This window comes from Priapulus caudatus, unplaced genomic scaffold (genome assembly GCF_000485595.1).
Source record: "Priapulus caudatus unplaced genomic scaffold, Priapulus_caudatus-5.0.1 Scaffold121, whole genome shotgun sequence".
Lineage (NCBI taxonomy): Eukaryota > Metazoa > Priapulida > Priapulimorpha > Priapulimorphida > Priapulidae > Priapulus > Priapulus caudatus.
In genome coordinates, this window is record NW_014577182.1 from 271785 (window position 1) to 288429 (window position 16645).

General features: G+C 43.5%; 3 protein-coding genes across 5 annotated transcripts in view; 1 reads left to right on the plus strand and 2 right to left on the minus strand.

Annotated features, from left to right (window-relative positions):
- The window catches only part of LOC106805632 (partitioning defective 6 homolog gamma-like), an 18098-nt gene extending 12061 nt beyond the window's left edge, over positions 1-6037 (minus strand). For all 3 annotated transcript variants that reach the window (XR_001393449.1, XR_001393448.1, XM_014807315.1), the window contains exon 1: positions 5763-6037. Coding sequence is in view for 1 of the 3 variants with exons in the window: in XM_014807315.1 (XP_014662801.1) it covers positions 5763-5807 (45 nt within the window). In the remaining 2 variants the exon portion in view is untranslated. The remainder of the gene's footprint in view (positions 1-5762) is intronic.
- Positions 6038-6143: 106 nt separating this feature from the next.
- LOC106805636 (U6 snRNA-associated Sm-like protein LSm5) lies at positions 6144-13775 on the plus strand. Its single transcript, XM_014807320.1, has 5 exons — positions 6144-6263; positions 12124-12219; positions 12410-12437; positions 12912-12984; positions 13141-13775. The coding sequence occupies exons 1-5, from the start codon at positions 6230-6232 to the stop codon at positions 13171-13173; spliced, it is 264 nt and encodes an 87-aa protein (XP_014662806.1). The 5' UTR covers positions 6144-6229; the 3' UTR covers positions 13174-13775.
- A 119-nt stretch (positions 13776-13894) lies between these two features.
- The window catches only part of LOC106805635 (suppressor of cytokine signaling 6-like), a 13222-nt gene continuing 10471 nt past the window's right edge, over positions 13895-16645 (minus strand). Inside the window, exon 4 of the mRNA XM_014807318.1 lies at positions 13895-15011. Within this exon, the coding sequence (XP_014662804.1) occupies positions 14909-15011 (103 nt within the window). The 3' untranslated portion in view covers positions 13895-14908. The remainder of the gene's footprint in view (positions 15012-16645) is intronic.

Consider the following 16645-nt stretch of genomic DNA (forward strand, 5'->3'; position numbering starts at 1 on the left):
AGGTCACCACTGAAACAAAAAAGTTTTTCAATTGCTCTGTCAGACCATGTCCTCAGAAAATGTGTAAAATCTGCCCTGTGTCCCATTGACCTTTGACTTGTGAACTCCAATTTCGGCACAGTGATGGCTTTTCCTACCATGAAGCTATACACCAACTATCACGAGCCTAGGTCGAGCCGTTTAGATTTGTGCTGCAATTCTGCATTTCCTCCCTAATACCTTAAGTTAAGGAGTGAATGTTCCCCCTTCTTTTACACCTCTTGACCTTTGACCTTTGACCCCCAGCTTCGACATCCCAACTCGTTTTAAAATGGTCATCGCATATAAAAGTTCTCAGCACAAAACTTGCTAAAGTGGCAGGAATTATATCTAGATTAAGACACTATACAGAATACAGATATATCTACTCTCCTCCAGGTTTATTATGCTTTAGCATACCCATATCTTCATTATGCGGTGCTGAGCTGGGCGCCATCACCTAAATATATTCTACATCCAGTAAAAGTTATTCACAATAAATTTATAAAATATCTGGCGTTCGGGAAATATCAAGACCATGTTACCCAATATTATGAAAAATTTAATCTATTGAAACTAGATGACATCTATACCTTGGAACTTGGAAAATTTATGCACAAATTTCACAATAATAAACTACCCATCTTATATAGAGAATACTTTATTAAAGTTAATGATATTCACCCTTATATTACACGTTATTCAGTTCACTCTCAATATCATCTCCCTCGTACTTTAACTTCATTATGACAAAACTCACTAAAATTCAAGGGAGTAAAGTGCTGGAATTATATACCTCAATCAATAAAAGTATACAATCTGAATTCCTTTAAATCTAATCTTAAAAGTTTCTCATTAATAAATATATATGTAGAAACTATTGTATTAAATAGAAAATATTGTATAATTAAGTAAAGTATGCATGTAATTATCAAATTTTATAGATCTACATTATATTTATTTTGTACATCATTGTATATATATATAGCCTATCCGGTGTTTCATACATAAGATTTAAGGAACTTAATTATAGCATATAATTGCCAGTGTTGTAGGTCTCGAGGCTGGTCTTGGCCTCGAGACCGTTTTCCTTGGTCTCGGTCTCGGTCTTGCCTCGGAGTGCAATGACTCGGACTTGGACTCAAACTCGAGCCCTCCGGACTCGAGGACTCGGGTCGAGGCCGGCTCGAGGCCACTACATACATAGTACACAACTGTACATATTGTAACACGCAGTTTACAAAAATTTTAAACTAAAACTCCTAGGTTTTCTTGATACACGGCCTAATCTTGTAACGTTTTCAATGGCTCGATTAAGATTCTTGTCCCTTCGGTTTGAATCTGCTGTCACTTCGTCCCTTTGCGCTTTTTCTACGACTTCTTTCTCTTCTTCTATCACTTCGAAGGTACTAGCACTCTCTCATTTGGTTCAACAAGCCGTGTCATTCTCGTAAAACACAAATGGATCCGTTACTTTGACATGTTTCGTATAACTCGTGTCTCTGTTTTCGGCTGACTATACACTTTCGAATGTCTACGATGCACTGTTGCGATTTTTTCCCTTTTTTAAGATTTTTTCCCTTTTTTCCCCGATTTTTTTCCCTTTAAAAAAAATCAAAAATGGACTCGGACTCGGACTCGGACTCGGGTGGTGCGGACTCGGACTCGGACTTGGACTCGGGTGGCGCGGACTTGGACTCGAACTCGGACTCGGGGGGTGCGGACTCGGACTCAGACTCGGGGGGTGCGGTCTTGACTACAACACTGATAATTGCTCTATTAATTCTCTAGTAGGAATTTTTGAATTAGCTGTTTGGTAGTGCTGCTGTGTAGTTGCTCATCCAGTGTAAGATGAATGTTAATATTAATGTTTAAACAATTCGAAATCGATGAATCTCACTGTATTATGTATACACTATCATATTGTATTGTAAAGTAATGTTTTGTAATGTAATCTAATGTATGTTTTTTCAATGTGTCGTAATGTCATATCACGTTATGTATTATAAATATCATATATCATCCTGTCTTGTAATGTTATATAGTTTAATGTCATATCATGACATGTATTGTAATGTAATATATCGTCATGTATTGTAGGTAGTATTACGTCGGGTATTGTAATGGTTGGTATGCGTTGTAATCATCTGATCACATCATGTTTTGTAAATATCTTATATCATTATGTCTTATAATGTCATACGTATATAAAGTTGTTAATCTTAATGTGTAATTGCTTTGTATTATAATGTCTTGTCATGTCATGAATTGTAATGCAATATATCGTCGTGTATTGTACGTAGTATAACGTCGTGTATGTGAGAGATTGTGTATGCTGTAATCGTCAGATCACGTCAAGTATTGTAAATATCATTCAACATCGTGTCTTGGAAAGCAACATGTATGGGGCGCAAATCCACTTTAGGCACCTTATACCCCCGTCACACCGGGGTGGCGTCCTTACGGCGCTGCTACGGCGACGGAAAATGGGCACAGAGCGCGCCAAGGTCGCCATAAGCGCGGTATAAGCGCGGTGGAAACGCCAGACATCGCGCTGTGGTCGCCATGGTCGCCAATGATCGCCAATGATCGCCGAGTCACGGCGTTTGTTTGAGCATTGTCAAAACAACGCAAGGTTCGCGCGATCTGACGCTGGGACGCGGGTAAGAACGCGGTGGGTCGCCAGGTGTGAGACAAGGCGCCGTAACAATCGCCGAATAAACGCGTACAAGGCGCCGTAAACATTCCATAAACGACGTACAAGCGCGATAACATCTCCATTAACGCGGTACACGCGCCAGCCAAAGACGCTGCGAAAATGGTAATTGCACGGCGACTTCATGGCTACTCACAACACGGGTGGTTTATACTCAACAAACGCACAACTATACAGTTGAAATTTGCCGACAAATCTGAAACCAGCTTAGAAATAGCTCGCCGTAGAGGAACGCTTAGAAGCTCCGTGAGGTCGCGTGGCAGTCGCGATACACGTAGAAGCACGCGCGGTAAGAACCCCATGAGCGCGTGAAGAGGCGCCGCGGAAACGCCAGTGTCGCCGTGGCCAAAGCCATAGATCTCAATAAACACGCCCCCATGGAAAAAGGGGCGCGGAGGGTCATGGCGGGACGCGCGCCGTGAGAACGCGGTATGATCGCACGGAGCGCGGTTTTTTTCAAGTTTGTAATTTGTTGGGACTTTTTCTCGCGTTGTGTTCGCGTTTGTCGGCGACCTTGTACATTTTCTGATCGCCGTACGGTCGCGGATGGTCGCGGATGGTCGCCGTCCGGTGTGACGGGGGTATTAGGTATCACGAAGTGATGCACAGATTTCTGTGTATCATCAACTGATGCACAGACTTTCCGTATATCAAGGAATGATGCAAAAACCCTAACCCTAAGTCATAAAGTATAACCTTAGGTATCACGAAGTGTGTTAAGGTTAGGGTTAGGGTTAGGGTACCCGGTTAGGGTTACTGGCCAGGGTTAAGGTTAGGGTTAGGGTTAGGGTTTTTGCATCATTTCTTGATATATGGAAAGTCTGTGCATCAGTTGATGATACACAGAAATCTGTGCATCAGTTGATGATACACAGAAATCTGTGCATCACTTCGTGATACCTAAGGTGCCTAAAGTGGATTTGCACCCCACAGGCACTTGAAGCGTTTCAACTGTAAACACACGCCGCCGCCATTGCGCGCACACTGACACATAAATATATAGCAGGTGAGAAAGCGCGATCCCAAAAATTCGCTCGACGCTCGCTGTATTTCTTACGATTTCAACATAAATATACATCAAACAGCTTCCATCTTTGCTGCTAATTGAAGTACAGTGTTCACTTGTTGTAGAAATATTATGTCTCACTTCGAAACCGAGCTGTGTCACACGAAATCACACAAAGATTGTCGAAATTCTCGCGTTCGCTAGCACTGCGCGCGTGATGTAACAAGCTTAAGTACATGGCGGATGGCGGTGTGCTGCGAACGCGAGAATTTCTACAGTCTTTGTGTGATTTTGCGTGACACAGCTCGGTTTCGAAGTGAGACATAATATTTCTACAACAAGTGAACACTGTACTTCAATTAGCAGCAAAGATGGTAACCCGACCAGGCTGTGTGACTAACGTCAATACACCGCCTGACATCCATCCATTGAAAAATCTTGTAGCTGTACAAAAACTACCGAACAATTACGTATATCTCAAATCAAATGATCATCTAAGCATTTCTGCCTTGTTTTGTATCAAATATAACCTTCACCTTATAGTATTCCAGCGTTGTTATTAAAACTAATACCTCAGTTTGCTGTGCACAGTGTAAATTTCAAGAGCCAAACCGAAATTTCAACTAACCGCCAACCGCCATGTTTGCAATGCGCATGATTTTCGAACGGCACGCGGAAAACCCGAAACGACATAACATACCATAGCGTTGCTACTTGCGTTGGCGCGAGCATAAAGAAGCATCATAAACTCGTATATATATAAATATTAAAACATTGAAAACCAGGAATCGTCAATCTACAACAACTTAATAATTATCATTGCGAAGATATGTACTTGCGTTGTATTTGGCCTACGCACTGTGAAAATCAGGTCCATTGCCGATTTTAGTTGCACTGAATATGGCAGACATGGCGGCTGTCTGGTTGTTTTGATCCAATTCATCTCAGAAAAACGGCATAACTCAATAAATAAGTAGCGCCCAGTAGCGCCCAGTTACCGCGAGCAAGCCAGAGGTTTATAGATTCGTTTGAGCTATTACATGTGACGCTAGCTGTGTCGATGGTTGGATACCGAGCCAACTACAAGGAATTGTGGGCAAGAATCTGAAACGGTATTCTAACCCTAGCAATACCGTTTCTTGGAGCTACAAAGATGGAAGCTGTTTGATGTGTATTTGTGTTGAAATCGTAAGAAATACAGCGAGCGTCGAGCGAATTTTTGGGATCGTGCTTTCTCACCTGCTATATATTTATGTGTCAGTGTGCGCGCAATGGCGGCGGCGTGTTTACAGTTGAAACGCTTCAAGTGCCTGTGGCTGAATCGATGACACCAAGGTCCTTTCAGTTTCGCCATACCCAGACGTCCCAAGTCTCCCGGTCTCACCGGGAGACTCCCGGTATGACACGCTGCTCCCGGTGCCCCGGAATGAGGTCAGAAGCTCCCGGTTTGTAACATTTTTCAGCCATATGAAAACTTACATCAGTAAATTTGTAAATTACTAAATTTGCCGTTCTTGTTGATGTACTTTGATTCCAGCGAACAATAAAAGGCGATAAAACGATGATTTTACATACATGTATACTTTATAAAAAATGGTGGTGTGCCGCGACAAACACATGTCGCAGCCCGCCACAACTTTTTTCCTGTTTTTGCGCCATGCGAAAAAACGGCGATGGACCTGGCTCCCTTTCTTGGATTGTTGGGCCAATGCTGGCTCCCTTTCTTGGATTGCTGGCTCCCTTTCTTGGATTGCTGGCTCCCTTTCTTGGACTTTCCCAACTTGGGACCTCGGCATACCCGTGCTTTATATTAACAAAGTTATAACTTTTTCCCACTGTTTGATTATCCTCGTTTAGCACAAATAAAAATCTTGAAATCTTGAAATCTTGAAAAATCTTGTGTGTGTGTCTACACTGCCTACAGTCTAGGTAGGCCTACCTCTCGGTCCTGTCGTGTGTGGTGGGCGTCAACTCCACGTGTATTTTACAGTAATTAACAAGGTAAATAAGCGTTATTCTTACCTTGCTTTTAACCTCCATCAACAAAGGATCGACTTTTTCTGACATTGTCTATATTCAACGCCAAAACTTTACGTAGATTTTAAAAAACTAAAACACGAACCAAACAATACAGTTCGTACATCGCCCGGAAGTACTTTGTTTTTAGGAAGTAGGGATTTGCAGGTACTGACATCTAGTAGTGGTGCAGGGAAATATAAACGCCTTTTAAACTACAATTAAATCGCATTCTGTTTGAATAATACACGTAGTCGTTGTATTTATGTGCGATTTATAGCACATTTAACTGTACAAGCGGCAGCGCATACATAAGCCGCATAGGCTTGGCAAATAAAACATAAAACCTTTGCAGAGACGGTGCTGCGATCGATTCGCCTTGTGTTTGGATGCTCAAGTGTTAGCCGGTTCTTTGCCCTTTATAAAATTTGTATTTGAGTTTCATATCAGTTAACCATACGAAATACAGCAGCATGGCAAGCAATCCTTCCCAGTTGTTACCACTAGGTAGGCCAATATAGTCTTTCTAAATAGGAACCTGCCATACACGCTACACAGTACACGGTAGGCCTACAGGTTCAAAGTTCAGCAGGTTATACCATGTTCGAACACACAACACATGCAGTCAACACATGTTATGGCTGTAACACACCGAGAAGTTATGAGCAGGGGGAAAATTATTATTTTTATTTCCGTGGCTCTTTTTCTAACTCCTTAAAAAATTTCGGGGGCTAGGCCTACACCTTTCCGGGGCTACTTTTTCAAATTACGGGGTCTACTTCGGTGCAAATACACTTTATGACGTCAGCTATGGCGGAGCAGTATTTGGGGAGCCTAAGCCTAATTCTAACCTAACCTAACTAACCCTAACCTAACCATTAACGCTAAATACAGTTGTTTAGGTTAAGGTAGAATGAGGTAGGGTTGGGTTAGGCGCCCCCATCTGCGCCGCATACTGACGCAAAGAGTGTATTTGCACCCTAACTTTCTTCAATTCTTTGCAACGACACACGCACATCCTCCACCCCCCCCCACACACACATCTCCCCCCCCACACACACACATTCTCCCCCGCCCCGCACACAACACATGTACCACGCACGCACGCCAACACACACACGAGCGCTGGCGGCAGAAATGCACGCACAGTGGGCCGCGCTGCGACTACACACACTCACTGATGCTGATAGGGTCTATGTCCCCCAGGGTACGCCGGAACGTACCTGGGTATCAAATACTACTATCTTAATATGGCCGGAGCGTACTCGCGCTACTCCACTACACGAGTCTAGGGAGTCCGTCCTATGCTATCCGGTAACTCTAACCCTAAGCACATTATAGCCTAGATAGTTACCAGGGTATTCCGGGTGTCACGGTCGAGATTACCAGTCCTGAAATTACCCTAGCACCGGTCTCGTGCACATGCGTGTCGGCATGCGGCATACGTCTTGATAATGAGAACTGCTGCGCCACAGTCTGAGATTAGTATGGCAAGTCTAGGAGAGTAAATGTCAGACTGAGGGTTCACGGTCCTGAGATTACCCCGTCCTGAAATTACCCCTGCAAATTAATACTCCTGTGTGCCCCATAGGTGGTAATTCAGACTGGGGTAATCTCAGACGGTGTCACGGTCTGAGATACCCCGTGTAAATTATATCCTGTTGCCATAGATGGTAAAATTCAGACTGGGGTAATCTCAGACGGTGTCAACGGTTCAGAGATTAACCCGCAGTCTGAATTAACCCCTCGCAAAATTATATCCTGTGTGCCCATAGGTGGTAAATTAAGACTGGGGTAATCTCAGACCGGTGTCACGAGTCTGAGATTAACACAGTCGAAATTACTCCTGCAAATTATATCCTGTGTGCCCATAGGTGGGTAAAGTTCGACTGGGGTAATCTCAGACGGTCTGGATTAGCTTCGCAGCCATTATATCTTAACCCGCTGCCATATGGAGGGTTAAGAGAGGAGGAGGAGGAGGGGAGAAGGTGATGGAGAAGGGGAGAGGAGGAGAGAAGGTGATGGACGGATGGAGATGAGGAGGAGGGGGAAAGGTGATGGAGGAAGCGAGGAGGCAGGAGAGAGAAGGATGATGAGGAGGGAGGAGAGGTGATGGGAAGGGAGGAGGAGGACGAGGAGGGCGAGGAAGGTGATGGAGAGGAGGAGAGAAGTGATGATGGAGGGAGGAGGAGGAGAGGAAGAAGGTGATGGAAGGAGGGCGAGCGAGGAGGAGGAGGGAGAGGCGAGAGAGGAAGAAGGTGAATGGAGTAGGAGGGGAGGAGGAGGAGGGGAGAAGGTGATGGAGTAGGGGGGCGAAAAATGAGGGGAGAAAGGTGATGGCGGAGGGAGGAGAGGGGGGGGGGGAAGCGTTGGAGTAGGAGGAAGGAGGAGGAGCGAGGAGAGAGGTGATCAGAGGAGGGAGGAAGGAGGAGAGAGGGAACGGTGATGGAGGGAGGAGGAGGAGAGAAGGCTGATGGGGATCAGGCGGGAGAGGAGGGGAGAAAGGATGATCGGAGGAGGGAGGAGGAGGAGGAAGAGGAAGAGAGGTTGATGGAGTAGATGGAGAGGAGGAGGAGAGATATGTGTTGGAATATAGGAAGAGCGAGGCAGGCAGGAAGGGAGGAAAAGAGGAGGAGAGAATGGAGGTTGGGGAAATAGATGAAGCCTGGAGGTAGTGGGGGACGGAGGAAGGAGCAACGGAGAAGGTGGATGGAGACAGGAGGCAAGGAGGAGAGGAGGCGAAAAGGTAATGAGGAGGGAGGGGGAGAGAGGTATAGAGAAAGGTGATGGAGAGGGAGGAGGTAGGAGCGCCAGAGGAGGAAGGAGAGGAGAGAGGAGGAGAGGAGAAGAAGTGATGAGCTAGGGGAGGAGGAGGAGAAGGTGATGGCGAAGGGTATGATGTGGGGAGGCAGTAAGGAGGACGGAGGGGAGAAGAGTGATATGGAGTAGGTAGGCGGGGCGAGGCAGGAGGCAGGAGGAGGAGGAGGAGAGAAGGTGATGGATAGTAGGGGGGAGGAGGAGGGAGAAGGTACTGGCGGAGGGAGAGAAGGAGTAAGGCGAAGGGAGAAGGAGTGAGTCAGCGGACGTAGGGGGAAGGGAGGCGCGAGTGAGGAGAAGAGAGAGCGAGGTGACTGTGGCACGTGGGGGATGAGCAGAGCGAGGGGAGGAGGGAGGTGAGAAGGAGAAAGGGAATGAGTATGAGGAGGAGAAACGGAGGAAGAAGGTGATGGAGCTAGGGAAGGAAGGGAGCTAGGACAGAGTAAGGATGGGGGGAAGAAGGAGGCAGGAGAATGTGAGTATGGTGAGGAGGAGGAGGCAGGAGAGGGTGGAAAGTGACCCCCTGACGGAGGAGAGGGGGCAGGAAGGAGAGGGACGGGGGAGAGAGGAGAAGGAGGTCGGGGAGAAGGTGATGAGTAGGGGGGAGGGGAGGGAAGAAGAGGAGAAGCCTGGTAGAGACGGAGGGAAAGGGAGAAGCTGGTAAGAATAGGAGGGGAGAAAGAGGGGAGAAGCTGGTAGAAGGAAGGGAAGCTACGACCAGCTTCTTCCCTCACATCCTCTTCTCCACAGCTTTCTCCCTTCTCCCCCTCCTCCTCGCACCATTTCCTTCTCCCCGCGCTCTCTCTCCCTTCCCTCTCTTCTCCACCGTCTTCTCTCTTCCCAGCCTCTCCACGCAGCTTCTCCCTGCCTCCTTCTCCACCACCTTCTCTCTTCTCCGCTATCCCTTCTCCCCCAAGCATTCTGCACCCTCCTCCACAACCTCGTCTCCCTTCTCTCCCCCCTCCTCGCCACCCGCTCCCTTTCTCCCATCTTCCTCCTCCACACCGTTCTCCTTTCCCTTCCTCCTTCTCCACCAGCTTCTCACCGTTCATCCTTCTCCACCCAAACTTTTCTCCTTCTCCCCCACTTTCCTCCTTCTCCGCAGCTTTCTCCGCTTCTTCGCCTTAATTCTTCCCTTTTTCTTCCTCCCTTACCTCCATTCCTAGCGCATATTGAGTCGGTATACCCTGCACGTGCCGTATAAGCCATATATGAATCTGGCCCACAAAGGGGTTATACGTCCGCCGTGCGTATAGTCGACTTCCGTGTTGGCGGAGGAGCAATAATAAACTGCTTTTGTCCGTATGTTTGACAAAATGGCTAGATGTAGCGGTGAAGTTCTCAGTTAACGCAACTGCTAATCTTTTTTGCTACGTGCGATTATAACACCCAGCACCTGCGTGCGCATCGTGCGCGCGAATGCGCAGTAGCGCTAGGGTAATTTCAGACTGGGGGTAATCTCAGACCGTGACACCGGTACACCGAACCGTACCCAGGGTACGTTCCAGCAGTACCCTGGGGGACATAGACCCTATCAGCCACACTGATACAATGATACATGCGTCTAAACAGAGGAATTGCTCCGACTTGTTATTGGAGGATAAAAATAGAATTCGTGACGTTTCGTTTTCATTTTGCATACCCCGCCGCATACGCTATTATGCTATGACCGGTAAGAAAGTGTACTAACTATCATATGGCGTGAACGATTTGAGTTACATTTCTATAAATTCTAGCTAAATTATAGACACATGTCTTAGCCTTAATCTCTGTGAATTTTGAGTCTATTGAAGTGCGATGAGTCTAATTAATTAGCAAATATGAATGCGCGGTATCGCTCATAGACTAATATACGCACGCCACATAGTGTTAAGCGAGATGGGAACTTGTGGCTACATTTTTGTAGTCATAGCTTCTACAACATCTTGACCAATTTATCAAACGAAAGTTGCCATTCAAGTATAAATTAAATACCCGGCTAACTTCGCGGGTATTAAACGACATCATTTTGTTTACTCAGCATTATATTCCCCTATTTCTGTCCATTAAAACAAGCCCAAGATCATTCTTCTGTGTGCTTGCATATAGCAGGACGAGTAAATCTAAGTTGATTAGTCACAAAAACAGTACACTTTCGAGGTACCCGGTAGTTCCCCATGCGCGGATGTAAACATGTTGGGCTGCACTTGTCCGTGGCACTTTGCATGATGGGATTTCCGTAAATACAGAAAAAATAAATGTATTTACGTCTCCGTAAATATAGCCACGGCGTAATTAATTAGCAAATATGTACGTGCGGTATCGCTCATACTCGAGTCATAGGCTAAATGCCAAAATGGAAACGAAACGTCACAAATTTTATTTTTATCCTCCAATCAAAAGTCGGAGCAATTCCTCTGTTTAGACGCATGTCAACCCACGTCTGTGGCTGTGCACATCGTGGCTGCTGGCTGGGGCAGCATTGATTGAAGTACCGGGGGGGGGGGTGCACAGATTGTTTCAGTCGCGTAGGGCATATTCACTATTACATATGTAGGGGGTGGGCACTGCTGGTAGTGGTATGAGAGAGCGACAGCAAAACTCTTTCCTGGAAATCGCTATATTGCAACTGTGCTGGAGCCGAGACACTAGCTCAGTCTTGGTGGGTTTGCAGCAGCTTGCAGCTGTGGCTGGCTAGTGTAACCAGTGGCAATGCATTGACTTCGAGACGTGCGATTACGGGGGCGATTTCGCACCGTTTTCTTTTTAACTGTCGCCCCCGTAATCACATTTTTGGGATCTATTGGGAATTTCGGAGGGCGATGTCGCCCGCCGCCCCCGTGTAATTTTTTCACTGGTTCTGAGTGTGCTCTAGATGGACCTGTAAAAGTGTAACCGACAGTTCTCCTTACGTGCGCACCATATACAGTGCTACAATATTATGTGCGCAGTAATGCCACGTCCCAGTGAATCAGCAGTCTTGATTGATTTGCTGTAACAATTTTGGCGGCAATACAAGTGCGCCACAAATATCGACCGAGATTTCTACAACAGCCGATGATATTTACGTGATAGTGGAAGATAGTTAATAAAATAAAATAAATAATTCAATTTAAAAGAATGAGACGTGCTTAATGAAACACTTTAGCTTGCCTTGGAGACTTACTCATCGTTTAATATCCGTATTGTTTGTATCGTGATACGGACGCTGCGTGCGGATTATTGTATCGTGGGCCTCTATCGTGATTCACTGATGTCTCGGTGAATCGTTACACCCCTAATCACATGTGACTTTGTCACGACATAGTGTAATGGTAATGTGTACAAGCAGGAACTAGTTACTATGTACTTTGTATCAAAACTTCACTGCATAGCTAGTTTTTGCTAGATACAAATATATGTCTCCATGCAGAAACTGATCGTGTCTCTGCAGAGTTATACATTTGTATTTAAGTTCTAGCCAGAGATTTGATATATTCCTTTTTGACTAAAGAATAGGACTGTAATAACTAGCAAAGAAGAGAAGAAAGAAGGACCAAACTAATATCAATTAAACTATATTATTTTTCAGAGTTAGTTGACAAGTGCATTGGCTCACGTATTCATATCATCATGAAGAATGATAAAGAGATAGTTGGCACGCTACTTGGATTTGATGACTTTGTCAGTATCCTTCATGTATTTGCCCCACACACTGTTATGTAACCAAGACATACCTGGATCCCCTACATTGAATATACAAATACTGAATATAATATTTGATTGGCATAGTGTATAAGTAACAATATAGTTCAGCGTTAATAATATCAAGTCATTAGCCACAGGTCAAAATTGATTTCCTAAACTGTTTTACCAAGACATGGTTATAGAGGATGTGACAGAATTGTAAGTATTTGTTCAGTACACAGTGTGCACCTTTATACTTATATAAAGTATCTCTCCTATTATAGTTTGCTTTCCTTATATATATAATTGCAATCAGCCTAAACCTTCTATATCTGTTATCATTATTTGTCTTTTAACTTTGTTACATTTGTATACTTTTGTGCATGGTAAGCTCTTGATAGTATGTGGGACAGAGTAATTTAATGTGCAACATGCTTGCAATGCTAAAAGTAATCAACTGCCCTTCTGTCTTGTTTATAAAGAGTAATTAGTAAAATAATGGTAAAATATTAGCATATTTATTGTCTATCTCATAGATATTATCTGTGACCCTGCAGATCATCATTTTATAAAATGTTTTTCCTAAGTAGTAGTTGCAAGTTGCTTCTATTGACTAACAATACTAATGTTTAGTATATCTATGAGTGTTTGCGATTCTTTTTTTAAAAGTAGATTTGTGCTCTATTTTCACAGTGAAATGACAGCTGAAGGACGGCAGATAACCAAGTTGGATCAAATATTGCTCAATGGTAACAACATTACAATGGTAAGATCTCATCACTGGCAATATCTTCGCAATATTTACAAGTCATGCCATAGAGTTTAGAAACGATTAATCCTACTTATAATTCATATTGATTCTGCCCAATAGTTTGTGATTCAGATCTATGCACGTTAAGTGACACGTGTTGACTTTTTGCAGTTGGTGCCAGGTGGTGAAGGACCTATTGACTAATGGTCACCATTGCGGAAAGAGAAACAGTGCCGATGCAACATGTATATATACGACACAATCTATCCCGCGCAGGCATGGTACACTGCAGCTGCTCTGTACAAAACACGCTGCTACTATGCTCAGCACCTGATCAGAGGACAATTTCTCACGGAAAGCTGAAATGTCAATGCGGGGCACCATGTGCTGTGGGATGGCTAACAAGGAGTCCACCGTCACTAGTATAAAGGAGAACCGAGGCTGATGAAACAAATGACAGTTGTTCCCTCAATTATGTATGAATATTATTGTATCGGATTGGATTAAAATCACTGTGGCCCATCATATTGGTATAGACGTATGCCCCGTATTAGAATTGGGGATGAGACATGCGATAGATGTACAAATAAAATTGTTAATTTATAAAGTTGTGCAGGTGTGTTAAACATGTGCACATGGCATTGCATGCACAGTGTGGAAGAGCCCTGCTCCACTAAGTATATGCTTTCATTTTCATACGTCATAAACGTACTACTGTCAACCATCCTTTATGGCTATTATTTGTGGTGAAGATGTGTACGTATGTATAAATATGATACAATAAATGTTGAAATTCTATGATACAAGTTCTTTGACCCAGACATTTCTGAATGCTGCTATTTGTTTTAACTAACATTGGCAGGCATAACTGCATACCTGCTATATTAAAGCGAATGTGTGCAAAATCAAACAAATCAAACAAAGCTTTTGATAACACGAAACATTATATCTTTATTACACTCAACAATTCATTTTTTCAACATTCAGTAGATTCACTGTCTTGCCTATAGAACCCAATGATCGTAATATCCACAAATAAAATTCTAGCTGATCTACTCCTAATATCGTTGTCATTGCACCCATAAAAGATCTTTCGTGGCCATTATACCGGTTTGTGGTCTACATATTTGTTAGATTCTTCTTCTAAAAACATTAAACAATATTATGTTGGCAGATATAGAATGTGGTTAAATAACAACGTTCCTAACACACTTGTATTATCATGTCAGAAAGCCCTTCGTCGATTCATAATAACCGCTTTCACTCCCATGGAAGATCGTGGAACAGAAATATCACTGCTGACACCCCACAGTAACCATTTGGCAAGCTAGTCTATAACGCCAACTTGGGGTTCGTCACAATAGAAAAAAAAACGAGAACTAAACCTCGTTCCATGTTCAGCGGCTATGGTACCTGTACAGCCCAACTGGAAGAGATTTGGTTCTATACATAGAACGTTGGCCACGAAGAGTATTCAATCTACACATTCTCTACCTACATGCTACATACATTTTATTTATAACTAGATTTCTGGCTGAGTCTCCAGAGCAAACTGGGTTTTTGACACACGATCTGTACACCACTGTTAACAGCACCACTGCAGTACTCGCGTACACAAGGGGGTATTTACGGAATACAAAAAAACCAGGGTTTTACTCGTGATCTACATACTGATTGCCCTTATATAATTTACTAAGTATACTTCAAAGAAGAGAATTACTATATTCTACATACCCAATTAGTACCAGTCATTGGCTTTGGTAAATTGCATAATAAAAACCACTGCTGAATCATCAATATATGCATACTTATGTTCATGCTAGCATATTTAATTGGCAGAATTACCACATCACTGGTATAACTAGGGAGTTTGGGGGTTGGTAATTCTCTTGTTGGACGTATGCATGATTTTCCACTGACGTGCTTACTTATTCGAGCTTCACTCAGCATAATAATGGGGGTCGTTCAGGTAATTCTGAATCTTCTGTGGCAGCGGCAGTCTATCTATGTGGTCATGCCTCACATGTCGCAATATCACAAACCTGATGGAAACAAAATACAACATCTCACTCAATCCAACTTGATGTAATTTATACAAATAGAAAGTGTACATTCATTCGAATTACTATTGGCCCAAGCATAACGGTATAACATGGCAATTGTGGCCTATCACCAGATGATTCATAACTAGCAACGAGCGTTGATTGGATGAATTAGGTGCTCCCATATTGGATCACTGATCCACCTTATCACGAGGATCAATCTATGATCCCGATTTGCGATCCACTTAAGTAAACATCAAGCACTGGATCTGTGTGATCCAAATTTAATCTACCAAAAATAACATGCCTAGAGGAATGCATTGGGGTATGGCGAAAACTGGCGAAAACTTGGGCATGGCGAAACTGCAAATTTTCAATTTATGGTGGCAAGCAAGAGCAACCACAGCACTTGGCACCAGTACCGCAGTACAATTCAAGCAACTTTATACGATCGCAGATCCATACACAAAACGTAAGTATAGGTATGACACGAAACAAGCATACGTACGACACGAAACATGAGCATACGTGCAACACGAAACATAAGCATACGTACGACACGAAACATGAGCATACGTATACTGCCGACAGTCAGAAACATGGGGGAAAAGATGACCAGCGGCACATTCATGGGGTAAAGCCTAAAATACATAACAGATATAAACTAATTACTAACAATAATCGAAATAGGCACACACTAACCTAATTCTAATTTCTAACCTAACCATAATCTTAATCGCCAAAGCTAATGCTAATTCCTAACTCTAACCTTAGTGATGGAACTGGCTTGAATTTTATAATCAATTATTCGGTTCACCAACCGATCGATAATCGATTAAAATCGGATAATTGGTTAATCATCATAGCGCATGAATGACCTTTTTATCTGGCTTATATTATCCTACTTTAAAACTAAGAAAGCTAGACTGTTTCCATAGTAAAATGTAACAATAGTTAAAATATATAATCCATGGTAAATTTTATTAATATTACTACTGCAATCTATAAAGCTAATAGAAAGACATGTTTTACCACTACAATTATAGTTTTAATGAATTGCCATGATAATTCTATTCAACGTGCCTCCAGTCCACTATCTTGAAAAGGGCGGGGATACTACCATACACTATATATAGTCCATGAGCCAGACCCACAAATTTCATGGATTGATTGTACCACCTGGGTGGCAAATTCTCACTATGTTTCTTTGATAGGCTTATATCCATAGATGAAAAAACACGTGTGAGCCCAACCCAGCATCCACAGTTAGTGGTAGACTGTGAGTAATGACCTCTTGAATGTGGATGATCGCGTCAGACTCGGACCCAAAATCTGGGGTAGGCTAGGGGAAATGAAAAACTCATATATTTTAACTAATTGACAATTGTTACAAATGACCACTCAAAATGTTGGAAATTGTATTTCCTACACACTGATATATGTTATATGCTGATATATGCTAATCATGTAGGTCACCAGAGGTCAAAAGGTCATGAAATTTGACCCCTGCTTAAAATCGGTTCTAGGACAAATACCCCCCGGACAATCACCCGCAGGACAATTACCCCCGGACAGTTACCCCTGCGACATTACGCCGCGACCAGTTACCCCCCGGACATTTACCCCGACAATTG